The sequence below is a fragment of the Chlamydotis macqueenii genome, chromosome 23 (assembly GCF_036417535.1).
Source record: "Chlamydotis macqueenii isolate bChlMac1 chromosome 23, bChlMac1.mat, whole genome shotgun sequence".
Lineage (NCBI taxonomy): Eukaryota > Metazoa > Chordata > Aves > Otidiformes > Otididae > Chlamydotis > Chlamydotis macqueenii.
In genome coordinates this window covers 5,440,831-5,467,185 of record NC_141578.1, presented here as the reverse complement: position 1 = coordinate 5,467,185, position 26,355 = coordinate 5,440,831, and the positions used below count along the sequence as shown (strand labels likewise).

General features: G+C 52.9%; 2 protein-coding genes across 7 annotated transcripts; both read right to left on the bottom strand.

Moving 5' to 3' along the window:
* Positions 1-325: 325 nt before the first annotated feature.
* LOC104475489 (complement component receptor 1-like protein) lies at positions 326-7,960 on the bottom strand. Its single transcript, XM_086765363.1, has 13 exons — positions 7,826-7,960; positions 7,128-7,319; positions 6,515-6,614; positions 5,874-5,959; positions 5,287-5,499; positions 5,005-5,187; positions 4,248-4,436; positions 3,583-3,780; positions 2,557-2,739; positions 2,040-2,228; positions 1,732-1,911; positions 1,419-1,582; positions 326-1,221 (listed from the first exon to the last, which is right to left on the bottom strand). Exons 1-13 carry the CDS (start codon positions 7,911-7,913, stop codon positions 1,066-1,068), a joined length of 2,121 nt encoding a protein of 706 aa, XP_086621489.1. The 5' UTR covers positions 7,914-7,960; the 3' UTR covers positions 326-1,065.
* PFKFB2 (6-phosphofructo-2-kinase/fructose-2,6-biphosphatase 2) lies at positions 7,918-26,248 on the bottom strand. 6 transcript variants are annotated; one of them, XM_086765367.1, is made up of 16 exons: positions 26,157-26,248; positions 25,411-25,536; positions 25,196-25,292; positions 24,779-24,845; positions 24,557-24,631; positions 24,387-24,443; positions 23,774-23,898; positions 23,195-23,402; positions 22,838-22,984; positions 22,162-22,266; positions 21,396-21,525; positions 20,770-20,832; positions 20,128-20,201; positions 18,302-18,547; positions 16,946-16,968; positions 15,810-16,313 (listed from the first exon to the last, which is right to left on the bottom strand). In XM_086765367.1, exons 1-16 carry the CDS (start codon positions 26,245-26,247, stop codon positions 16,256-16,258), a joined length of 1,692 nt encoding a protein of 563 aa, XP_086621493.1. In that variant the 5' UTR covers position 26,248; the 3' UTR covers positions 15,810-16,255. The 6 variants fall into 6 exon arrangements, 4 of the variants coding, with proteins under 4 accessions (XP_086621496.1, XP_086621493.1, XP_086621494.1 ...); XR_015260961.1 differs by lacking the exons at positions 15,810-16,313; positions 16,946-16,968; positions 18,302-18,547 and adding exons at positions 7,918-7,984; positions 13,945-14,055; XR_015260960.1 differs by lacking the exons at positions 15,810-16,313; positions 16,946-16,968; positions 18,302-18,547 and adding exons at positions 11,441-11,628; positions 13,945-14,055.
* Positions 26,249-26,355: the final 107 nt, after the last annotated feature.

Sequence of the window (26,355 nt, the reverse complement as noted above, 5' to 3'; positions counted from 1 at the left end):
GCCCCGCGCCGCGGGAAGGCAAGAGCCTCTCCCTGCTGAGAGCCCATCGCAGCGCGCGGGGAAGGGGAAGCAGCCGTGGGAAGTCGGGGATGGGACAGGCCAGACACGCCACGCTGACGCTGCCACCCCCCAGCCCTTCTGACCTGCCCAAGGCGAGGGCTGTCCTCCCTGAGCTCGCCGGCAAGGACGTGCCACGGGAGGGAACGCTGCTGTGCCGTTTGGGGACAGCCAGAATGAAGCTATTTCACAGCCGGAAGCAGTGATATCGAAGCCTCCCTTTCCTTTGCTTACATAGGACAGAATTATTAAAGGCCAGACACAGCCGTCAATACAATTGCAGCTTTATTGTAATCGCGTGGTGAAGGAGCGCTGGTCTGATCACAAGACGCGTGCTAGCAGAGCGCTTCTCCTTTACTGGACACTGCAGAAACAGTTCAGCCACTTCTTTTTTACACTTCCGTTTCCAACAGCTGCTCGTGGTGCGCAAAGATGCAGCGCGCGGCACGGCCACTGCCTCAGATACACCTGCCCTGCCTGGGAAGAAAATCTGGTGGTTTTGTTTTGCTAGAAGACAGGCTTGGAAGTTCTCTTCATTGTGCCTGCTCTGAGGGTCACAGCTAATGAGGCAGTTACGTGCTCGTTCACAATAATGAATGCAACACACACCAACAGCGTGGCTGTCGCGGACCGCGGCTGAAGGGCAGCAGCAGTCGTGGGGCGAGCGTGGGCTGGCGGCTCTTACCTCGCCGCGCGGCGTCTGCTCGGCTCCGACAGAAGTTTACTTTCCACTCGGCTCCTTTCTAACTGCGTGCTGGTCAGTGTAACAAACGTAACTGAATGTAAAGCTTTAAAACGGCTAAAGTGATGTGCAAACCCAACCCAGAGAGCTCTAACAGAAGTCGTCACTTCCTGACTCCCCAGATGAGCAAAGCTGTTCCTTGACTGATCGGTAATTTTTGTTCTGGCTACTGAAGTATTAGTATGAATTATGAAGGAATAAAACAATCCTCAGTCAGCATGATTATTCAACAAGCGAAGAGGACGGTTGTTATACCATGATGACAGTCAGCCATATGTCGTGGGTTTTAGCTCCTTCTCAAGTTTCTGGATCTCCAGGTACAGTTTCTGGACTTCCAGCAGAGTTTTCAGTTCTGTCAGAGGAATTCCGCACTGGAAATCTTCCCTGTGTCGGAGAATCTTCTCACATGTATCACGCTTTTTCTTTAAAGAAACCAAAACAAACGCAGAGGGCATGAGACTGCTGCAGGGACCGACGCGCTGAGCATCCCCCTGCAGCCCCTCAATCAGGCCAGCCCGGCCGGAAAGAAGCAGCTACTTTCGTGAAGTGGGACCAGCGCTATTCCAGGCTACAAGCGGAGCAAGACACAGAGAAAGTCTGGGCAGATGGTGGTACTTACACACGTGAGCGGGGGTGTCCAAGTGCCATTAGCTGAGCAGATACTTTTTGATGCTTGATGGTCATCATGTTTGCAGGAGAAGAGCACCGCATCATTCACGTTGTACAGGTCTTCAGAAGAGGAAATCACTAGGTTCTCCTGTCCCGAGGGTCGGGAACACTGAACTGAAAGGAAAATGCATGTCAAAAAAATAACGTAATGGGCAGAAATAGAGGAGAAAACGCCCTGCGAATTCCACCTGTCACTGGTGATTCAAGGAGCAGCACCCCTGGCCTGGGCAAACCCGGGGCATCTGCCCGGGTCTGGTACCCACCTGGGCGGCAGGTGGGCAGGGGAGGGTGCCAGGCGCCGTCGGCCAGGCACCGGCTCTCGGCATCGCCCTGCAGCACGAAGCCTTCGTCACAGGAGAACCGCACGGCCGCCCCGTAGGGAAAGGTGAACCGCTGCGGAGTCATCCTTCCCCTCTCCACCGCGGGCCTGGGGCACCGAACCACTGCGGGAAGAGAGCAGAGCTGGGAGCGGCGGTTTGGCTGCTGCCCGTCCCCAGGGACAACGGGGATCCAGGCGGAGCCCCCCCTTCCTGACCCCCTGACGGCCGTCACCCCAGGAGAAACCGCTCACCCCTGCACTGCGGGGCAGGGCCGCTCCACGCCAGGTTCTCCCCGTCCTCGGAGGTGCAGTAGATGGAGTCGTCCCCGATGAGGGACAGACCCTGCGCGCAGCTGTACGTCACCTTTGCGCCGTAGGGAAACTGCTCTCTTCCCAGGCCGGAGTGCTGCCCGTTGGCGATTTGTGGAGGAGGGCCACAGACTGTGGAATAAAGGGAACTGGTAAGAAAAGGAATGCTCGATTATCATGCTCCGGTGAGAATCAAAATCACATCTGGGAAATCAGTGCAAGAGTTAACTTCATGTTTGTGGTGTGGCAAAGCACAAGAAGTTGCTGCCTGGCTCCTCCCCTCTCCCACCAGCTCAAGGCTCCCCATCTCCAGGGAGAGAGCACCCGAACGCTCTCCGCCCACGAGCCCACCACCATCATCCCGTCCCCCAGCAGCGGATGCTGAAGGCAGGTCACCGACTGGCTGCTGTTTCTGATCGCCGATGCACGAGATCTCTGCTCAGCACTGTGTGCCGCATACCTTTATCACAGAACGGTAACGGGGGAGACCAGCGCTGACCCGCTTGACACTCGGTCAAGTCCTGGCCCAGGAGGGCATAGCCCGAATCACACGCCAGCCTCAGCCAGGTCCCAATTGTGTAGTCATCTTTGCTTTTATAACTCTCCCTTCCATGAGCAATCTCTGGCTTTGGGCAGCGAAGTTCTAGAAACAACGGAAAATAAAAGATGTAATATATTTTCAGAAAGAACTCCAGGGAAAACGCTTTCTGTTGGGAAGACAGTTATCAAGAACATCTGAACAACCCTGGGAAAAAAAGGTGGCTGTCATCCAGACGCAGGTCTCAAAGCTTCCTCTGTAACCTAAAGGAGATTCTGCTTCTACCAGCAGGTTTTTCAGAGGCTGTTGAGGCCACGACAAGGAATGGTCCATGCTCTAATGCTGGCTGCCCTATGAGGTGGAGCAGGTTCTTTCCTCCTGGCAAGGTTTTCCTGAGCTTTTGGGCTCAGGCCACTCCCAGCACCTCACCAAATTTGCTATGGTGCCCCATGGCTGGGTTATCAGCTTCAGCAGTGTCAGCTATTCACGCTGTTGCATTTTCTTCTGAGAGGGGAAATGCACTGAGAACATCCTCTGCTCCCAAGCCACATGTCAGCAAAGCAGCTCAGCTGCTGTCCAAAGCAGAAACCACATCTCCTTCCAGCTGAGTAAACATCTGCCAGGCTTCTTAGGAACCTCCAACGCCTCTAAAAGCTACCAGCACCTCCCCCTCCCATCCCACCTCCCCAGAGACTAGCTCAGCTCCCTGCCAAAACCCCAAAATAATGATCCACCTGGATCTTTTGCTGCCTGTTTCTTCCAAGTTAACGCAGGAGCACCAGGTCTGGGGATACAGGACAGTGTATCCTGCTGCTACCATCAGCTAAGGCCACCTGCAGACTTTTCTCTGAACGTCAGCAGACAGCTACACGGTACAGAGTGACCCAAACCTTCGCAGTCAGATATAATCAGTCAGCAAGCCAACGTGCTTCACTCACTCCCACCTACCTGGAGTGCACTCCGGTACCGCTGGATCCCAACTACCATCACTCATACACTGCAGCACAACGCTATTGCTGTGGCCTTTGACAGCATAGCCATCGTTGCACGTGATTTCCAGTCTGTCTCCATACATGTAATTGTCTTTCCTCTCCCACAGGTATAAGGGCTTTCCATTCCTGACGTCTGGATTTGGGCAGTGAACTCCTGAGAAATGCCAGACATTAGCGAGCGTGAAACCATGGCGAAAGCTATGTGGATGACAGCAGATTAGATGTAAACAGAAGGGTGAATGTTTTGTAGGACAAAGACATATCACAATGCTAAGTCTGCCCCAACACCGTCCCTGGGCGCTCCCGGGGTGTTCGCAAGGGATGCTGCGACTGCAACCTCCCCTTGGATGGACCGAGGGGCTCCGACACTTTTTCCACGGGTTCGAGGCGCTAGAAAGCACAGCTGGTGAATAAGGCAGAGAAAACTCCGCGGCTGGGGAACAAACCAAAGGAGTTCAGGAGTCAAAGGCCGGAGATGCGCTGAGCTGGGCCCCCGGAGCATCCTCTCCTCTCTCCCCGACCCTGCCATCTGCACAACAGCAGACTGCGTACGCTTTCCTCACTCAGCAATGATTTTCCCAAATCACAAGGGTAAGGGAAGCCGAAGGAACAGACACTGACTTTCGCAAGGCTGCGGAGTTTCAGTCCACGTAAAATCCGGCAGGCACGTGATGTGCCGCGTGGTTTCTCCCGGCCTGAACTGGTAGCCATCCCTGCACTCGTAGGTGACCACAGTCTCCGCAGGAAACAGATTGCCAGCAAGTTTTGCTTTAACAGCATTGCGCACGTCGGGAGGGTCATCACAGCTACCTGGAAATGAAATACCAACGTAAGGGCATTGCCAGCGACAAATCAGTGAGGTCCATAACGGTCTGTAAAATAAGAGAGAGAATTTGGGGAAAAATCAGGGGCTCACATTGTTCTTTCTTAATTGGTCAAGTTCAGTGATGCTAAAGAGAGAAGGCAAAGGAGACAAATGAAAGCATATGAATAATTTCAGAACGTATGGTAATTTTCACTGTTATAATGAGATGTAATTCCTAAAAGTTTATACTACCTGAGGCTCTGCCAACAAAGTTCCGAAACATTGAGTATAGGAAGGTTAACTGAGTCCCTTTGAATTCTACCAAACGCGCACCAGCTTGAACGGGACAAGGCTTTAATCTCTACGGCCCAAGTCATAAATTCCTAAAGTCACCTTAGCGCTACAGAAAGATTAGCCAAAAAAAACCAAAACAAAACAAAAAAAAACACCATCCAAAAAATTAACTCTTGGAGCCATCACTTTCAAGCCCTAACGCTTTCTTAGATGGGCAGGAGCTCCACCGAAGCAAAGCTGCTGGGCCACGCGGAGCTGCGCTTGGACCGTGACGCTTACCGAGCTGACAGAGCGGCAGCGGGGGCTCCCACAGGCCGTTCTCCGTGCAGGTGGACATGTCGCTGCCGTTCATGCTGTAGCGGAAGTTGCAGTCGAACATGACCGTGTCTCTGTAGGTGTACTCGGCCTGGTACCCGCTCAGCAGCTTCCCGTTCTCCACGCGCGGGTGCTTGCATTTGACCACTGCGTCAGGGAAAGGTCAGCGCTCAGGAAATCAGCGGTTGTGCTCAAGAGGGGAGATGAGGGTATGGAAAACACTCTTGTAGCACAGCATGGGCTCACCTTTGCACTCTGGGGCTGGCTTGTTCCAGACACCGTTTACGTTATCTGTGGTTGTACAGAAAATAGAGGCGTCTCCCACCAGCGAGAAAGGTCTCTCTCCCCTTTGGGCAGGGTGGCACGAGTACGTGACGGACATGCCGTACTCAAAGAGCTCCTTGTCACCTCCGTTGTGCTCCCCGTTCGCTATCTCCGGAGGCGGCAAACATGGTATCGCTGGGCAGGGGGGAGAAACGGTAGAAGGAGGGAAGAAGAAGAGAGAGAGAGAACTCAATTTGTTTAGAACCAAAGGTCTGGTAAGAAAAAAAAATTGAAACACGAGGCACCAGAAGGGCCAGAAATTCAGAGCAGGTCTCAAGGGAGCTGCACATCGCCAGCCCACAGGCAGCTGAGCGAGTGTGGGACACACCAGTCTTACACACCAGCCTTACTCCCAGACAGTGAATAAATTTTCCGGCAGGAAGAAAAATACAACGGAAAAAGTCTTTCACGCATCAAACTGCTGAAATCCTTAGCAGGACACGGCGGCTGCTTCTTAACCCATCCCCAGTAACATCAAGGCTGTAGATCAATCAAGGAGCTCTACTTACGCTCACAGATGGGAATATCTCTGTCCCACGTAACAATCCCGTTTTTAAGCACACAGTGAATCTGAGAATTTCCAATCAGTCTGTACCTGTGAGAGACAGGGGAGAGGGAATTGCTCAGCAAACTCAGGTTTGTGTATTACCCATAACATCACCATCAGGATGGTTTTGGTCCTCGTTATCACTATTACAGCTGATCAGAAATTTGCCATCAACATCATTTTTTCGATAACACACTGGCTTTTGACAAAAGCAATTTTAAACAAACAAAAAAACCCAACCTATATGGTTTCTAAGGAAAAACATCTACTTTATCAGCCAGCTGTAGCTATCGTTACAGCTCTGAGTTCAGTATTCATGTCTTTTCTTCAAAAAGATACTGAAAACCTTGGAAATGGTTCAGAAAGGGCCAGGAGAGCGGACTCCAGTTCAGGAAGAACTGCCTCAAAGTACAAGATTAAGAAAACTCAGTCAATCTTAAAGCTCTCGAAGGAAAAAAAAAAAAATAGATATTTCAATCACAGTCTGCAATTACCTACACTCCTAAGGCTTCTGACAGCACGGGATTTAATCCAGAGGGAAAAGACTTCAAAAAAAATCACTGGGCAAGAAGAGGACCCGTGCCCTGAGTGCTCCTGGCTTACCCAGTGTTGCAGGTGAAGTTCACCACTGAGCCAAAACTGAACTTTTCTTCTAGGATGAGTCTGCCGTTGGCTGGCTCTCCAGGGTAGGGGCACGGTTTTGCTGGGGGACAACAGGACTGGAGTTAGTTTGGGTTTTTTTCAGTTTCTTGAAGGATCAGGAAAATGCAGCAGGAAAGCAGAAGTCTCCTCCAATACTGAGTAGGAGGATGGACCAGAGACCTCCAGCCCTAAAGGATTCCACGGTTCATGATGCTGTTAAGACTTGCATCATGACCTGCAGCCTCAGTGGGGCTTTGCAGTAACCCCGGCAAGCATGACAGCCTTTCTTCACAGCTAAAGGATTCTCCTACCGCAAGTCTGAAATACTTCTTTTGAACCAAGAGTTACAAAGTGCCTGAGCATTGGAACATCCTTTGAATCAGCAATCAACCACAGCCAGCACCAAAGCAAATTTCAGCTTTTGCCCTCATTGCCAGTACTCAGCAGAACACAAGCGGTGCTCCACGTCAGGTCACTCATCCCCCACCATCCCGCGAGGTCACCTTGGATAAAATGAGTGGATAGCATCAGCGAATAAACAACAAAATCAAAAGTCAACCCAAAATATACTCACGTTTACACATCTCCTTTGTTCCGTGCCACTCGTTGTTCCTTCCACAAACAAGGGCGCTTCGGGTGTTAGTACTTCTCACGTAGCCTGGACGGCAGACGTATTCCACCATTGAGTTTCGGAGGAAGGTGGTAATGCCACGGTACTGCTCTTTGAGCTCTGCAGTCAGGAGACGCGGCGGAACACCGCAGGCACCTGCCGACAGAAAGGCCATCAGAAGGATGCTGGGAAGAAAAGCAGTGGGAGTTCAGGCCTGATTTACTCTGAAGGGCCAGGCGAGGACACTTTGGTGGCCTCAGAACTCCTTAAAGCTCGGAACAAAGAGGAGAAGCACAGTCTGCGGCTGGGGACGGCTGGGGCTGGCAGGGACAGGGGAGCAGCATCACCCCTCGAGGTCCTGCTCCCTCCTCACACCTCACCAGCAGTTTCAAAGGCTGGGCACAAAGCCCAGATAGCCATTTCCCCTCCCCAATTAGCATAAATCCTTGCATCTTTTTCAGCTGGAATAATTTTATGTCTGCTTCACACAGAAAAGCAAAAAAGGCAGAGGAAGACAAATTCTCATCACAAAGATTTCATTCTCGAAATGCAAAGGCAACGAGGAAAAGAGAAGGATCCGAGCCTTGCGAACCCCAGGAAAAGGTTTTCTTTGACAGATCTGTTTATCCCGACGGACTCGCTTCCTCCTTGCGTTCGCTTACTCTGGGCGGCCACAACAAGAGTGGCGGCGAGGAATAACCGCAGGACAGCGGCGTGATCCCTTTGCCTCCCCAGCTCCCAAGCTGGCATCTTTCTTTATTCCAGCCTCTCCGTCTGGAGATCCCACAGAAGTCACCACATTCTTTTTCGAGGCCAAACACCTGTAAAAAGAGCAGGGGGTCCTTATCCTCAGGATAGCCGTAGCCCATTCGGACAGGTCTCCCTTCTCCAGCCCCAAGCAGGTCCTACGGCCGCAGCTGGGGACCAGAAGCTGCGGGAGCTCCGCTCCGGCCGACGAGACCCGGACCCAGCGCGGAGGATCGGGGTCGCCGGGGCAGAGCTGGATTTGGGTGAGGAAGGCTGGCTCCAGCAGATCAGACCCAGAGACGTGAAAACACAACATAACCGGAACAACGGATTGTAGAAGTTAAGCAATTCCCAGAGGCTTTGTTCCACTAGTCTCATTTCTTTGCATTTTTGAGAATGCAGCTTTTGATTGAAATTTTAAAAAGGAAAAAAAAGGAAGACTAACAGCTCCACTCAAACCATAACATAAATACTTTATAGCTGGTCAGCTTTGACTTAAAACCACTTTATTGCCAACACAGTGCTCTTCCCAGCCAATCAGCCAGATTAGTGCTTGCAGGGCCAGGAGGTTATCTGTGCCTTCTGGGAAAAGTCCCCTGAAACTCATCTAACGGGTAAAGCATTTTGGTTTTGCAATAAATCTCTCGGAAGCAAATTCATAGATGAAATCCTGCTGGAGGGAGTACGGTCCCCTAAGAATAAACGACAGGCAGAGAGAGAGAGAAGCATCAAACCGAAACAGCACATCCGTTTCGTGCAAACGACATAAACTACAGCTATGAAGCGTACAAGCCGTTCAGGAGAGAATTGCTTTACAAATTGGAATTTAAGTGCTCTTTGAACTGACCTGGCACCCCTGGAGATCAGCAAGAGTCCTCGCTGACTTTTATCAAGGATCATCGTTTACCAGCTGAAACCCTCCCAGCGTTACTTGCACCCCAAGCGCCTGCCTTCCTGCTGGAAATGAGTCTTTCTGCCCTAAACCTAACGCTTCTCCTGGCTCTTCCGTTCTTCTGGCTTTCCTTCAGTCCTTGCTACAGCCCTTGGTTTAATTTGATTTCATTTACTAATCTTTCTGCCTGCTAGCGTTGGAAGCAAGCTCCAATCCAGTTCCCAAGAGCAACATCACCTACCGCGGTACGGCTGGAAGTTGTCTCACCTGGAGGTCTGGTGGCAGGAGATGGAGAGACCCGGTGCGTTCGGCTCTTCCAAGAACAAGCGATGACCGTCCTCGTCTGGTCCCCCCCGGCTCCGGGCACCACAGCGCCGAAGGAGGAGTTATGATACGCCTACACGCTTGGGCATGGCTCCGCGCAGAAAAGTTTGAATTCTGCAGAGACCAGAGCTGTGCCAGTTGACCCATAAATCATTAACTCCTCCTCTGAGCAAGAAAGAAGTAGTTTATTCAACCCACAAAGTGAAAATTAGAATACTGAATGCAGCCCAAGCAGATGTTGAAATTGTTTGTTTTCTGTGCAGAGCTGCCAGCTCTTTGTTGAAATGATCCTTGGTGAGCGGGACGCTGCCCGTTCCACTCCGCAGCAACGGCACTGGGCCGGTTCTGGTCCCCAGGCGATGCCCTGGGGGCATCTCAACCGCGAGCTCGTCTCTTCTGACCTCAAAAGCCCACGGCCAGCATTCAAAATATGGTTTCTTCAACCAGCTCCATCTAATTCCATCAGAGCAAGGCTGGCTGGAGCTCAGCAGCACACGAGGTGCCAGGGAGCATCGCTCACAGCTGGACACCCCGGTCCACGCCGGGAAACCCAGCTGCCCTTCATCTCAACAAAAGCTGCTCCCGAATCCGGCCGTCGCTGGCGGGTCATTTCCCAGTAAGAAGCGTTTTCGCAGAAGCTGTGACCATTTGCTCCTTTTGCACTTTGGCTGCAGTTCCATCCAGGCTTGAATCGCCGTCGGGAACCCGGCCACGGCCTTTCTACCCCGCGCCGCGCTTCTCGCAAGTATTGCTTTGTTCTGACAAACCTGAGGAGTTCTTGCCAGAAAGATTGACCACATCCTCGCCTCTGGTGGGATCTAGCACCTTTCTGACGTTCACCTGAGTCCGTGCCAAAACGCAACAAAGCGGATTCAGTTCTTAATCTGTAAAACAGGGCGCAAAGCTGCCTGTCCTCGCCCCATGAGCGGGGGCTTGCTCACAACAGGCCCCTCGTCACTCCTGAGCAGGAACTGACCTCCACTAAATATTTACAAGAATCTGGTTTATCTCAAACACAAACATAGGCTTTCAAGATTTCTTTATTTATTTTTTTTTTCCCCCCAGATGACTCAGAACAAGCTGATCTGTGTGCCGAAAAATCAGCAGCTTCCCCGGGGGCACCCCAGAGGTTACTCAGCACCTGCCCGGGGCGGTGGTGCCCCCCAGCATCACCCAGGGCAAAGCCACCCCCGGCTCCGACGGCTGCTAAACGCCCCTCAGAGCTCCTCAACCCGCAGCTTGCCGAGGGATAAACGGGATAAAAGGGGTTTTCCTTGACCACAGCCTGGGTCACCTCTGTTCAGGCTTCAGGCCGGGTCCCTTCGGGACCAGCTGGTTTCCAGATACTGGAAATCAGAGCCACACCAGTTGCTCCTCTTGACTGTTTTTTTTTTTCCCCTACTCCTAGGAAAAAAAGAGATGCACTTTAAAAAAAAAGTATTCCTACCCTAATAGCTCCACAGAAAGCCAGTAGCTCCAGTAAAAAACACCCATAAAACTGATGAGGGAAGGGAATGGCAGCAGTAGCACCGGGGTGCAGGATTCACCATTCCCAGGCCAACTCCCAAAAGCCAGGGACACCCGCCCTCCTCCGCAGAGCCTCTTCCTCCAAACGCTCTTGCCCGGCCTTCCCGAATCCACCGTTACCTCACAAAACCGGCACACAATAGAAAGTTATAACAAATAATAATGAAAAATAACAGAGGAAACTAGATCTGTATTCTTTAAAATCTCTTTTATTGTAAATAAATGCTCACGGGATATTTATGCTCAAGGGCACAGAGTGGACAACATAAAGCACAAGTTCACATACGCTGCATTTTTTTTAAACCTAAAAAAAAAATTAGAAAGCAGTAACGTAGCAAAATTGCAAGTGGAGGTGTAACCCCTATCTCGCCAAACACTAAACACAGAGACGCTGTTTGCAGTGCTCAGAGAAGCAGCGGGAGAGGTGGAGGTGGCACCGGGAGAGCTCACCCAGCGCCCTTCGGGCTCTGGGAGGTTTTGGGTGAGGGTTCGGGACGTACCCCGGGGCAGGCGGTTTCGGGAAGCCGCTCCTCGGCTCCCCCATCACCCATGGCCGAGCTGCCGGGAAGGGGACGCCTTAGAGGCGGCAGCTCTCACGTCACAGCCAGCGTACACAAACTCAGGCTACCTGGCCTGCTTTTAAGCCTTTTTCCTCACTTTCCAATTTTGCTGGCAGCAGAGACGGAGCAGGCTTTGCCCGAGCGACCGCTTTTCTCCTGGATGACCGGTAAACGCTGCTGGGGCAGCTGTCCCCAGCTCAGGGACGGCGACGCGGGTCCCGCGCATCTGCTGCTAGAAGCGGAGAGAAAAAGTTGGGGTGCAACGCTCGCGAAGGCGCCAAGCCCACCTCCACGCCTCCAACTTCACCACCTCAGCCCGCTACCGGCAGCTCCGGTACGAGCGACAGCACAAGCTGGTCCTCAGTTCAGGCGCGTTGTGCAATCGTTGTTTATTCTGAGGTTATTTGCCCGCACACTGCCAAGGAAATCAGGTGATTGCAAGGAAATATCTGGCACGGGGACCCGGCAGCTCGCTGCCATCACCCCAGCCTGGCTGCCCCAGGAGCTCGGGGCTCGGCAGGACCCCGGGACCGGTCACGTCAGCTATGGTCCACCCACACAGCAGCAACGACAATCACACATTGGCTGCTGCTCTGCTCTAGACACGTGTATTTACACCTTTTGAAAGTTAAAATGCAGGAGGAGGCAGCTATGATTAAATTAAATTAACTAAAGCACCGGGGCACAAACGCTGCCATCTGCAGAGCTTGCGAAGGGCTCCATCCCGCAGCCCAGGGCCAGGGCAAGGACCCGCTCAGGAGGAGAAGGGACCCACATCGGCGACCCAAACCTGCAGAGCCGCTTTTTAGCGGTGATTAAACAATTCCGACCGCCAACGTGTCAGCAGCTACATTCACGAATCCCGGCGGGTAAATACATATATATATATATATATATTTATTGTCTCCTTACAGCCATTAACTACTCAGAGATACAAATATAATTAACTCCTTAGCAAGTTACAACAGCGTATTGTGCGTAAACGTCCTACAGTACATCTCTGCCCCGCGTTCCCCGCGGAGCGGGAGGTTTCTCGGTCGGAGCAGCCAGCCCAGGTTTGTGCGTTCAGAGCGTTACTGGAGACCGTCAGCGAGTACTGCCACGCAGCAGGCCAGAAATCTCCTCCTTCAATGTATTTTTTTCTCCTCCTTTTTTTTTCTGGCTTGTTTCTAAGCATTGTAACATTTAAAAGCAAAGAACAGACAGTGCTGCTCCTGCAGAAGGCTGCGGCAAACCTGCGCCGCGGTGGGAACGAAAGGAACAAAACTAATAAAACTCAGTTTTTCTCAGCCACCGAATTTCCTCCCTCCACGGCGCAACTGCTTTAGACCAACACACGCTTCTGCTCCACATAAATCCTAAATGCTTAGGATCACAGCCTGGGCCTCTGCCATGGGCCTCTCCACCTCAGCTTTATCAAATCAAAGCTCAGAGTGTTTAAAACATCTGGGTTTGAGCTCAAAATCCCCAGGTAAACCTCAGGCTTCAGGGCTGAGCTCCTCCGTGGCCAGGGCGCCGACATTTCTCAAGCGCAAATCCCTGCTGTGGGTATGACCAGCATTTATTTACACATTTAAAAACGAGCAACCTGCGTCCCAGAAGTTGCTTGTACAAATCCTGGAGTCCCTGGACACAGCAGGTCCAGCAGAGCCTCCTGCTTCGTAGCTAAACGCTCCTTTCCTCACCCAACCTGAGGATTCTGCCCTTATTGCAGGAACAGGAATGGGTAAAATGGAGTTTGGCAAAACACGAGTCAAGATTTACGGAAGAAAACTTAAGTTTGGGGTTTTGGTGGGGACTGAAGTAACACGCGGCCATCACACGGGCCACGCCGCAGGGGAGTTTCACAGTCTATGCACGAAAGCAGCTTAATCTCTATTAAAGGCAGCATGATACATCAGTAACATTCACAGCTTACTTCTAGGCAAGTTTAAAAGCTTACTGTGGGCCTAAAGTTTGGTACATTAAAAAGACAACTGGTAAAAATCACACGCTTCTTGCAAACCCTGCACACACAGCCAACGCTGTTCCCAGACACCCAGAAAACCGATGCTCTGGTTTGCTGTTGGAATAGGTAAAAGCGTCCGCGAAACCCAGGAAAAATGAGTGAGAGGACGAGGCTTAGACCAGGGCGCAAAGCTAAAGCGGGACTCGACTTCAGATTCAACAGCGCTGGCGGCTGCGCCGTTCCCAGTGCAGGAGCTTTCATTCCCCTCTGCCCCTCACAGGAGACATCCCGCAGGATCCGCTGACCCTGACCAGCGCCTCGCGTCCTACCGCCTGCAAAAAGCCTTCCCAGAGCCCCCCCAGACTGGGGGACTCAGATCTGGAGTCATGAAAGCAAAGTCAAACAATACCTGGAGCTCCTTCAACGGTTAAACACCACAAGAACTGCATTTGAGCTTGGAAACGGCAACAGCTAAATAAAAACTTGGGATTTGGTCTGATAAAACGTCTTTTGAAGAAAAGCTGCTTCAGCGGGTTCATACGATCACTCTGCCCTCACGCGCACTGCCGTTAGTTTTGCATTCTAACCAGGAGGAAAGACGCGGGACAGCAATGCCGAGGGATGCGTTAGCTCACACGCGCTAAGAGCAGGTTGAAAAACCTCCGTAATAAATTTTGTCCAACTTCACTGACAGACATTCCAGCGTTCAGACAGAAAAGGCACAGACAGACTCTAAAAACACATTTCAGAGGAGAGTACTGGCCAAAGCAGTGCGCGGCTCACTGTGCTCCGGGGATGCTCGGCTCCCATCCGCAGGGCTCCTCCCGGCCACGGAAATCCCAGCCGAATCCGAGGGGAGAGCGCGGACTCCTACGCCGTTAAACCGGCCATCTGCTACAAAGGAGAGAGAAAGGGTACAGGTTATCCCAAGGGTGAGTCAGGAGAAGAGACGCAGGGAAGAGCGGAGCTCAGCTCGGCGCTGGGGACGGACAGACGCCGCAGCGGCCGCCGGCGCAGGAGGATCCAACCAGCTCCACGCCGTTCTTCTCCGTGACGGTACCTAAGGATTTACTCATTTCCTCCTCCTTGAGTAAATACGAAGCGGCTTCACATTTTGCATCGTCCTTTAACCTCTCGCAAAGCTCCGTCCGTGCAAGCTCAGCTTTACTGCAATTACCTCGTGGGACAGCCGGCAATAACGAAGCAGGCTGGCTACTCAGGGTTAGTCGCTTTTATTTACCTTCTCCATAGGGAAGCACACTTCCAGGAAAAATTTATGTTTGCATTACAGAAGCATTAGAGTAGATATTTTGCATATTACCCATAACAAATACTTATAGTTTCGATAAAACGCCTTCTACTGCTCCGCCGGACAACAGGACACGCTCAGGTCAGCGCGAGTGAGTTATATATTTACAAACGCACAATCACGAGTTAAAAATCTGTCAGCCAGGATTTCCTACAGCTGTTCACGCAACGTCTCAGAGCACAGAAAATGCTCCGGAGGGCTTCGGCTGCGCGGCGTCCCGTGCCCGCCCCGCTCAGCTGTTGGAGACGGCACAGCGACGCGTAAATCCATACGTGCAGTTCGTCGTTCACCTAACCAGCAGCGTTTCGCAATAAAAAACGCCAGCACAGCTATGGAGCCAATTTGCTGACAATTAACAGTGTGCATCAACACTTAAAATCCAGCAGTCAGGAAACCCGGACCCTACATATTTTCTATTTGCAATTTAAAAATAAATAAATAAATAAATATTTCTCTAAAGAGCTTTCCCAACCATCGCCAGGCAGAGGTAATCCGTGACGGCTGCTCACAGGCTCCTTTCTCAAGCAAAACACCAGCGCTAAGAAGGGAGGTGGTTTGTACTGGGATCAAGCTGGACCAAGGTACCGTCATTTACCTGCAGACCCTCCTAGGAATTCTGTGTTATTTGTTTGAACACAGGGGAAAGAGAAACACTTTCAGCACAGCGTTAGAAATGTAATTTTGCAAAGCTGACCCGCATATTCATTTTCTAAACGCACGGCTCCTTCCAGCCCAGAGCAAAGGCAAACCCACAGGGGCAAGGCTTTGATTTTCAGCCTGTGGATCATTTCCCTCTGATTTAATTCTAAATTAACACTACTCAGTACAGGAACGATGATTTCTCAGATTTATCACGAGCTCCCAGCATTATTAAACACACCACCGCAAACTGGGGAACAGGAGACAGAGGGATGGCACTTCAGGATCAATCCCACGCCTGTGTGTCCTGGGACGTGTGCGTGAATACCAGCGATGGAGAAAGAGCAGCCGCATGGAGAAAACCGTTGGAAGAGCGATTTCGAGGACAAAGTGCAATTAAAGTAAAAAACCGCAGATCCAGACGGCCAAACGGAGTCCAGCAGCAGGGTCTCAGGCCTGGAGGAACACTACCCGGGCAGAGGCAGGAGCTGGGCCTTCCTCCTCCCTGGAAGAGCCGAGCTGCGTCCTACGGCAGCGAGACCCGCGCCCCGTCGCCGCGGGGACCGCCCTGCCGCAGCGGAACGGGAGCGACTTCCCCGCCCAAACCCAAATCCTCTCGTAACGCCTCGGATCTGGAAACCGAACCAGCTGTGCCGAGAGCAGGTCGGCAGCGACGCTGGCAGCCCACGCGCCGCGACACGAAGGCTCTGAGGACGCTTGTGCCCCCTCAGAGCCCACCCTTGGGTGCTCCCTGGCACAGCCTGCTGCTCCCACAGAAGGAGACCGTCGGACTCCCAAAGGTGGGCAGGAGCAACGGGGTGCTGGGGGTCACCCCGGCGCACGGGGACCGGCGTGGCACCGCGTGGAGGACGCGGCACGGGCACTGCGGGAGCCACACGCCGCCAAGAGCCGTCCCACGGGCCCACGCAGGGACCTGCTGTGCCCCCAGACACAGCACCCACATTGCAAAGGACTTTTACAAAAGAAAAAAATGTCAGCATGAGGCGAAACGCCCGGTAAGCCAAGCGAGGGGGTGCAGCGGGGTCTGCCACAGCCACAGAGCACGGGGCCGGCGGGAGCACAGCGAAGCGAGGGCGTCTCTGGCCTTTCCACGCGGGCCGGCAGCCCAGGTCTCGTCCCAGCCCCTTACTCCGAGGCTGAGAGGGAAGCCAAGGTCTCGCAGGTGACGCTGGCCGCTGGCTCCCTGGAGAGGGGGACAGACAAGGACACGTTCTCCCCTTGGGGCACGGAAAATGCCATCCTGCACTTTGCCACCACGGAAAGATGCCTCCAAAGGGACACAACAGTGAGGGCTTGGTGACAACCGCCACCCACGCAGAGAGGTTTATCCACCCAGCTTCTCTCCAAGCACGCGCTAAACCCACCCGGCTGCCTCGCGCCACGGGGAGCCGGGGCTGAGCAGCGTCGCTCCCACCCAGGCTGCGATCCAACAACTCGCACAAAATCCCTGTGGTGAGTGTCACCACCGCACCCCCATCCCGGGCGGAGAGGAGATGTAAGCGGGACCCGCTCAGTACCGGCAGTGCCAGCGCGGAGCCGTCCCGCGTCCCGGTCAGGGACAGAGCAAGCTCAGGGTGAAACACATCTTTGCAGGCAGCCAGCACAAGCACGACACACCAGTTAAGTCCAGCTGGAGCCCCTGCAGATCCACGGGCTGAGCCCAGTAACACATTCCTCCCCCTTAACGACAGATTATTACACTTCCTTCTGCTCCACGATTTGTCTTTCCCCAAGCCGTGCCCATGCAGTGTTAATCAAGAGGCGTCCTACTTACAAACCCAAAGAGTACACAGAGCTGCTCGCAGCGGTACTCACAGGCAAGCGTTTCCCCCTTGAGGCTGCAAAGGAAAAAGAAACAGCACAGGAGAGCTCACAGCGCACTTTAACGGAGATTTTGAAACAGCAGTAAAAGCAGCAAAGCAAAGGAGGGAAGAAGTGAAGCAGCCCCAAGGATTTCACGTCAGGAGATGATAAAAGGCATGGACATCGCGCGCTGCGGTGCCCGGCCACCTCCTCCACTGCCGGGGCTCCGTTCAGGCGAGAGGTCCCAGGACAGCACAACTCTCTGGCACCCACACGGCCCCGCAGCCCAGGGTCTCGAAACACTCCCTCATCCCAGGCCCTGTCCTGGGGCCGCCCAGCTGGAGACACCCACAAACCAAACCCCGGGCAGTCGGGGTCCTCTCCAGCTGAGGCTTCATCCAGAACGGGTGGTGGCCAAACCCACCCCAACGCAAAGCCCCGTCTGGCTCAGCTCCCCCTGGAGCCCCGGGATTTTGGGGATGTCTAAGCCCCACGCTCCTCACCGAGTACGAAAACACCAGTGATGCTCACCAGTGCTGCATCGCCCCTTCTTTTACTCCCCAGCCACTTACTCTGCTAACAGGGAGGAGGGGAACCAGAAACTGGGCTCACTGAATAGCCTGGAAAACATTAACCTCTAAAGTAGCCAGGATTATTTTTTTTTTAAAGAGCTTTGGTTTAAAAAAGCCCATCCAAAACCCCCAAAGCCCCTCACGCGTCTCCTCTCCGCCTCGTCTGACGGGCAGCAGTGTGCAGCCCGCTCTCCCAGGCACGGAAAAACTCCTAATTCAGCAGAGAAACAATTTTAAATGATCAAAAAAGCAAAGAAGGCTTCACATCCAGCACTGATGAGGACCTACTTGCTTATAAAGAAACGCCAGGAACCAAAACCCCAGCTGCTTTCGTTTGGGCACCCAAAAAGCCCAGACTTTTGCTCAACAAGCTGCTGACATCGGGATCTGCGGGAAACCAGCACCCAGCAAATCAGGGACGCAAACATTTTCTGCCCAGTCACTCTGGGGCTACAGCAGCACCTGGCTGCAATACCAAGTCAGGACAGAAAGAGTATTTGTAACTCCTTCCCCACCAGGTTTTTGCTGAGATCTTGCCCAGAATTAACCACCCTGCCAAAACCCCACTGCACGGGTGGAGACTCGCCTGCACGGAGCCTGATTTTTGAAAGCCTCTGGCATCACAATTCTAGTTTAATGTGGCAAATTTGGGGGTTTGGGAGGTTTTTTGTTGTTTGGTTTAGGGTTTTTTTTCCCCCCCTTTTTTTTTTTTTCTTTCTTTTAAAGGGAGTGTAATCCAGAATGACTTTCACGTGGGAACACAGACAGTGATTAGGACCCCGGGAAGGGTCTGTACCTCAGAGAGGAGCGACGGTGACGGCGGGGAGGGGGAGCGTAGGGAAGGGACCGCCTGGACACCCCCTTGCAGCTGCGACCGGTCGGCCCCATCTCGAGCTTGCAGGGACGGGAAAGGCCCCAGCAGGTCGAGAGGTTTGCTCCCGACGCTGTGGTGCCGCGGGCGCTCTACCGTGTCCGCGCTGGCCCGCGGCGTAAAGCTGTTTCTTCTCATCCTTACGGGGGTTTGGTTGGCGGGAGGGTTGCTCTGGTCCCAGGCGGAGGGTACGGCAAGGAAAGGAAAGGGGAGCCACAGTTTAGAACCGCATCGCACGCGTCTCCGGCATCCCCACCCGCAGGCACCCCACGCTCGCTCGGTGAACCCCGTGCCAGCACCGCTGCTCCCTGCCTTCCCCAGCTGAGCACCAGCGCTGGGAAACGACCCGCTCTGCCCGACCAGCTGGCTCCGAGTCCACTGGAAAAGTCTGCTTTTTTCAGCAGTTTTACTTCCCTTTGGGATTTTTGTTTTTGCTTAAGTGGCTTTGTTTGTTTGGGTTTGGTTTTCAGTTTTTTAATTTTCTTTTTTTTCTCCCTGCCATCAATTAGGGGGGAAAAAAAATAATAATAAAATAAAAAAAAAAAACAAAACACAACAAAAAACTTTCCCTTCTTTGTGTTTCTGCTCCCTCAAAGCAGCCGCGTTGCCCAAGCAAAGCGAAGAACAACGGAAACAGCCTCCGACTTCTGTGTGGGCAGCAACAGCTCCGACGCAGGCATCGCACAAAAGCTGCAAAGCGATAAACGCCCAGCTGGAAACCAGCGGAATGGGACCAGCCGCAGATATCCTCCCTCCAGCACCCTGGATTTAGCTCCGCAAACCTCCAGGTCCTGGCTCCTCCACCCCTGTTTGCAGGGCTCCTTTACGCTGGGACACAGGAATAACCGCATCCCAGGCAAGCGGCCAACAGCAATTTATAAAATACAGCGGCGAGAGGCAGCTCGAAGCCTAAACGTACCAAAAGAACTTAAAACGTGATGCACTTCGAGCTAGGAAAGCGGAGGGCTGCTCTGTGCTCTTTAATTGGGGGAGTTAATTGCAGGCAACGGCTATGCGGCACTCCCTCTGCAAAAGTGAGCACCTGAAACAGCAGCAGCCTCCACGGATTTAGCACACAGCTCTGCGCTCTGCTGACACGGGGGATGGCCAAACGGGTCTTTAAGGAGAGACGGGATTTCACAAAACCGGTCAAAGTCTGCGTTTCCAGTGCTCCGGCGCAAGGGAGGTCAACCGGACCCACCTCCTCCCGCTCCGGCGGACACAGAGCTTAGGAACGCCACAACCCTGCCTTGCACCAAACACTTGTAAAACACGCAAGAAATCTGCAGAGACAAGGGAAAAACCTCCACTCCTCCCAGGTGCCAGCAGCCAGCCCGGCCCCCAAAACCCGTCCCAGAGCCCAGCCTTACCCTGTCTGCGGCTGCGGAAAGAGAAAGCTCATCGAGACGAGAAAAATTCTCAAAATTGTCATGATTAATGAGCATCAACAGCAAATACTTCACCAAAAACTGAGAACAAGACCTGGAATTTAAAAATATACGTCCTGAATTTGCCCATTCTGCTTCCCAGAACAGCTCTGGAAAATATCAAGCCCTGGCCTGGGAAGGACACTGATAAATTCAACCTACAGTTAACTCTGCTTTTGGGAACCATTTCTGCAGCAGTCCTGGTCACTGAAAGCAATCAGCCATTTCTAGCAGGTATTTGAGAGCGTTTCAGTTTAGTTACTTATTTTTTGAAAAAACAAACAAACAAAAGAGAACAAGCCGGAGCCGCGCAGCGAGACTTACTGCGATCAGCGAGGGTCTGTCGCGGTGGGTGTTCACCGCTTCCACGCTCAGGGTAATCGTCTCCACCTTACACCCTTCACCAAAGAGAACGAGAAGTTTACATGAGGAAGGCTAATTTATTAAATAACCTTTTTTTTTTTTTTATATTGAAAACAGCATGGAAAGCGAGCAGGAATAAATTTCTTAGTTTTTTTTTTTTTTTTAAATAAACCAGCTCATAAACAGTTCAACCTATTAACAGACTTTTACACTTTAGCTGCTTTCTGGCTTTGACGTTCCCAGCAGAAGCGCAGCCCTGTGTGACGCGGACGACAGGTCTACACAGAAAAGCCGGTTTTAACCGATCGCACCCCAGAGCCAAACCCAACTTTGGAGGCACAAACGGGGCTTCTTCCTCAACAGGTGACATCCACCATCATCGCTGGGTTCAGAGGGGCCACGGGAGAACACGCACAGACCTCCTCTCCCCCGTTCCCCCAAACCCTCCCGCTCCCCAGCGCTGTATTTGAACATACATGGAAAATACCGACAGCAAGTCCGGTTGCTGACGCCTGCAGACACAAACTTGCGTCAGACTCACACACACTCACACAGACCAGGAGGGGAAAACAAAACAAACAAACAAAAAAAGACAATATTTACCATACGCCACAGGCGTGAGCTTGAGAATGGTGTGGAGCGGGCAGCGCAGGTAGGGCAGCTCGTCTAGGGCAGAGGCGGGCGTTACGGGGGCTGTGCCGGGCCAGCCGTCCCCCCCTCACATCGCAAATATCGGACACGACTGCCGCAGCCCCCCCGCGCCTCCGGCCGCCCTCCCCAGCAGACCGGAGCTGGTTTCCGGCCAGCACGCCATGCGAGGGATCAGCGTTTGGCTGAGATGGAGCGCTGCTGCAAATCCCTCCCGGGCTCCCGATGCACCAGAAAAAACAACTTTTTTTACATGAAAAAACAATCCCCCGGAGATTATGCGGATGCTGCCGGTGGAAACAGCTCCAGAAACCACGGCTGAGCAGAAAACCAGCAGCACAGCACACCTATCTGCAATTCTCGCAACGAGAGAAGCTTCTCAGCTTCTTGCTAAGCTCCGTGCACCGCTGGAACGCAACGGTTAAAGATTTTCAGAAATATTTTCCTTTTTTTTTTTTTTTAAGCAGCTCTTCCACTGTGAAAAAAATTAAACCAGCAATTAAAAGCCACCCTCCCAAAAAGCTCTGTAAAGGAAGCAGCGAGAGAAGCCAGCCCCTAACATCACACATTTATTTTTGTACCTGCACTCTTGTCAAGAAAATAAGCCAACAGGCACCTCATAACCGCCTGGTGGGAGATAACGAGCACGTTGCCTTGCCGCTCCAGCTCCATAATTACCGGCTCCAGGCGCTGGACCAAGTCCTGGTAGGACTAAAAAACAAAACAGGAATTTTTCAGGGAGTTTTGTAAACAGAGGCTTAAAGCAGAAGTAGCAATTAACACAGCTTCCCATTCAGGAAAACATCAGTTAAAATATCAAAATGCAGAAGTTATGGATGAGCTGGCAAATATAGCAAAAAAAAAAAAAGTAAACAACAGAAGGTGAAATTTAATGTCAGCAACCCTCAGACTACAGGAGCATTCAGGTTACTGGTAACTCTTAAATGAGTGCAGTAAGAAAAACAAATAAAACAGTAAATTACACATTTCAACAGGATTGCGAAGGAAAACCAGAAGCGACTCCATACCCCACCCACAGCCGTTTTCCTTCCGAGATGATTTTCCACAGTGACAAGCCAGGGCTCAGCTGAAGGAGCGGGACGCAGAAACCCCTCTGCGTCTGAGGGGAGCAGCAAGGGGCTCCGCAAGTGGCCCAGCTGATTGACTGAGCGATAAAGGAAATCAAGAAACCTTTCCTCCAAAAGATAACTGCGGAGCCTAATGCTTTCAGTTTCTCATACAAACGTGGGCAGAAAAAGTTAAAATGAAGTAAAGCCCTTCATTTCTACACATATGTATTTGTTTTATGTATACTGTAGCTTATTGTTACGTCTTAAGGGTCTTCACCTCGCCTCCAGGATAGCGATAAAGGTATTTCTCTTGATCCCTCAAGGCAAACTCATCTGGATACTTGGCTTCAATTTCTGCGTAGGTCATTTCTTCACACACCCCCTGAGGAAGACAATCGCGTTACGCCACAGCTTGCTTCAGCGCAGGTACAACAACGCAGCAAAAGCCAGCGGCTGAGATCAGTGATCCCTTTACGCGACAGAAGTTGTAGGTGTCGCATCTGGCACAGCCACACGCTCAGCGTTTGTGCGCCGCACGTCCAGGGTGGTTTGCAAAGGACGGGCTTTGGGTTTCATTTCGAAACCCTTGCTTGCCAGGGATGAAGGCAAGCGTTCATTTCCACAGCAGCAGCCCTGCGATTTCTTTTGCCTGAAAGAACGGGAGCGGGAGCAGTAACCTTTGTCCACCCAGGACGGTGTGACAGACGCCTGGGATGCTCAACGTTATTTTCTCTCCACACCAGCTGGAGACGTTCACAGCAAGGTCTAGCAGCTGCGAGCACTGCCAGCCCTGTACCAAACCATCCCACACCCCGTGACGATGGCTGGAGTACATTACACACGGATGTGGTCATCAACAAACAGGAAATAGTAAAGTTTATCGTGATGAATTTGTTTTTAAACATATTTTTCATTTCGAAAAAGCTCAAGGCTCCCATCAGGGTTTTGCTCACAGCATCGATCTCGTTGAGGATCTTCCACTGCTCGTAGGTCACGCCCAAGGACTCGGCCGTCTGGATCGTCCTTTTCAGCTGGCTCGTCCACACCTTCAGATCAACGATTTCCTGCTCCTCGATGAACTTCTTCAGCGCCTGAGCAAACTGAGGGGAAAAAAAAAAAAAAGTCGGGGGAGGTGAGGAGGGAGCAGGAGCCGCTGCTCCCATCAAAAGCATCATTTCCTGGGCTGTGGCTGTCGCGGCACATCCAGCTGCGGGGCTGCCCCTCGCAGGGGTGGGATGCAGAGCCCGGCTCTGACCCTGCTCACACAACATTCCACAAATACAGCAACCCGGCTGCTGCCAAGCACGTACCTGCTTCCCGCGCGGCGACAGACCAGAATCCCCACCAATCTTGCCAACAAGATTATATTCACTCTCACCGTGTCGGCAAAGGTAGATGGTACGCGGCTGGACATGAATGTTCATTAGGTAATAGACGATTTTACTCTGGATGTAATCCTGGACTCTGTTTACTAGGAACCGCTGTCCCACATTGATCACTTTAATGAAGGAAAGATCTCTGGAGTCAACATAAAATAAGAACACCCACACGACTGGTTTTAAAAACGAAGCACGTGCACTGGTGGGTGTAATCTAGCTATTTATCCTCTAGTACAGGCATCAGCACTACCGCTGGGTCGCTCCAGCGGACAGAAGAGACCCCAAACTGCCCTGCTCAAACACGGAGCTGCACTACACTGCAGCGCACTAGAGAAAGATCCTTTCAAATCCCTTGGGGCTCGAGGACATCACCTTCACACAAGCAATCGTGCTTTGGGGGCAGCGGAGGCTGCAGCGGAGGCGTTGCAGCATCCTGAGCCGGAGAACAGCAGCGACAACGCAAAGCGGCTCGCGCGCGCGGGGACAAAGCCACCCCAGGGCTTTGCTTACTTGTCATAGGCGTCGGGATCGAGAGGCTGGTAAGTGACCTTGTAGCACTCAATCCTCTTCAGGAAATCATCCATCACGTTCTCCCGGTTTCTTTCCGGGTAGTCCGGGCTGGAAACTTTCACCTCCTGATCAACAGACAGGGACGCTTTGTGAGAGCTGAGCAAACTTGACACGGAGCAAAAGCAAAACTGAATAACATTATTCTTCCCTTCTGAAACAAATGAGCATTGTTTACCGCTGCCCTGTGGAAAAACCTGCTCCTGGAGAGGGAACAAAGGGCAGCTCTGAAGGCGCTGTAGCGCTTGGCCCCACGACAGACACAGCTGGCTCGCCGTTAGCCGGCCCTGCAAGCCGCTCGCTGCCTGCCTTCCCCAGCCACGAAAACACGCTTCAAGGTCAAACATTCCTCAGCTTCGTTTGATTTCCACGTTCTCACGCAACTAATGGCACCCTCAGCTTTTGTAAACCTGCAAACCTTAGCTGCTTATTTCCAAGGGGAAACGTCAGAGCAAAGGCATTTGCAGATATCGCCGTAAGCTACCGCAGCCGGTGACCTTGCACCGAGCTCCCGCGGCAGGCGCTGGCAGCTGAGCCTGGAAAATGGGGCACGCACCAGGATATTGGCAGCGATGACTTCTGGATCGTCGCAGACCGACTCCACAAAAAACACCTACGAAGAAGGCAAGGAAGCATATTTCAGAGAGTCAAGGACCATACCCTGAATCAAAAGTCGGGACCCTCAGCGCAGCAGTCCCTACTGCACATTAACTACAGAAGCACTACCTTAAAACCATTTTCTTTAGCAAAATTTAAGATCAGGTCCCGTCTTTCTCGAGTTGTGTTGGTCGCGTCAAACACCTAGGGGAAAACAAATAAGTAGCAATGAGCAAGTTTATCTACAGCTTTTAAACCGGCCCCCACCAGTTTGAGATTACAATCGCATCCCCAAATGGGATGCTGAACTACCCGGACATAAAACCGTGTTTAGGCCGGAAAAAGCCTTACCGCTATTTGCCCGCACTCCTCCAAGAGATACGCCTTCACGTCTTCGAGAGCCACTAAGGCACAGCGCCTGCGGGAGAAAGCGGGGCACGGTCAGAGCTGGCGCGAAGCGCTCAGACCAAAGGCTTCCGAACCACCGAGGAGGGATGTCAACGCCTTCCCTCTCCGCCCACGGAGCGCCCACCCCGGCACCCTTCACACTTCATCCATCGCCCGGCGTTCGCAGCCCCTGCTCTTCGTGCCAACGACAAAACTCGCACACACAGCCCCTCTGCCAGCATCCCCGCACAGGCTGCGCTACCCCCTCCCCCGGTTTCACGGGCACTGAACGCCATTTTGCGCTCCTCACACGCAGAGGCTGCCAAGAACTGAGCCTAACCAGACCGCCGCGGATCGGCTGGGCCCCCGACGCCGACTCACTTGCGGATTTCCATGGCCTCTTTGTTGTCGTGCCTGAAGAAGTCATAGGACTTGTAAGACTTGACGGCTTCCCGGCGATACACTCCTAAATTAAACACTTCACGCACAAAAAAAAAATGAGCGCAGTGAGAGCGATGGCACTGGCAGACGGATCTCACAGCGCTCTCGGCGAAGGGCAGAGCCACCCCCGCCCCGGGCCGGCCCCCCGCACGCACCTTTGGTGGGCACCCCGATCCAGTTGAGGTAGCGGGTGAGCTTCTTGGAGACGTAGGTCTTGCCGCGCGCCGGCAGGCCGATCATCACGATCAGCGTCGGGGAGTTGGTCATGTAGGAAGCCCAGGCTGAAAAAAAAAAAAAAAAAAATATATTAAAAAGCCCAAACAGGGGCATCAGCAGCATCTGAGAGCAAGGAGAGAGCCCCAACCCAAAGCTATCCCCGCGTCCTGGCCGGGCAGACCGCCACCGTGCATCTCATAACGGGCTCATCGCCGCTAATTAAGTGGCTGGCTCGCTCTGCGCTCTCCCGGGCGTTAGCTAATGAGGCGCATCAGCACTAATGGGACTAACACAGGTCTTTTAGCCTTAAAATTATTTACCGACGGGGCAGGAGCTGTCAAGGGCAGCAGAAAGATGCTTTTAAGAGCGCGGTCACGTTCTCTCGGAAAATGGGCGAAGCGAGCCGGGAAAGCGCCCGGGGAGGGGCGGCTCTGGGGGGGAAGCAGCCCAGGCGGGGGGTCGGGGGATCCTAAAGACAAAACCCGGGAGGCTGGGGGTGAGAGCAGCCCACCCACGCGGGACCGGCTCCCCCCGGGCACGGGGAGCGCGTCCCCCGCGCGGGATGGAAACGCGTTTTAGGGAAGACTCGCGCTTTTTTTAAGCGGCACGAGCAGCCTTACCCCCTAATTATACACGCATGTTTTTAATTTCCCCCCCCCCCCCAAACCCATTAAACGCTACTCACAGCACTTCTTCTCGCCGCCGCGCAGCGCCCCGGCCCTGCCCCGGGGGGCCGTGTCCCGGGGGGTCCCGCCGTGCCGGGGCACCGCCGACATGGCTCCGCGCCGCCGCGCCGCATGCAAATGAGATGCAAATGAGATGCAAACCGCACGCCGGCCAACGGCGCGACGTCACGGGCGCGCCCCGCGATGCAAATGAGCCCG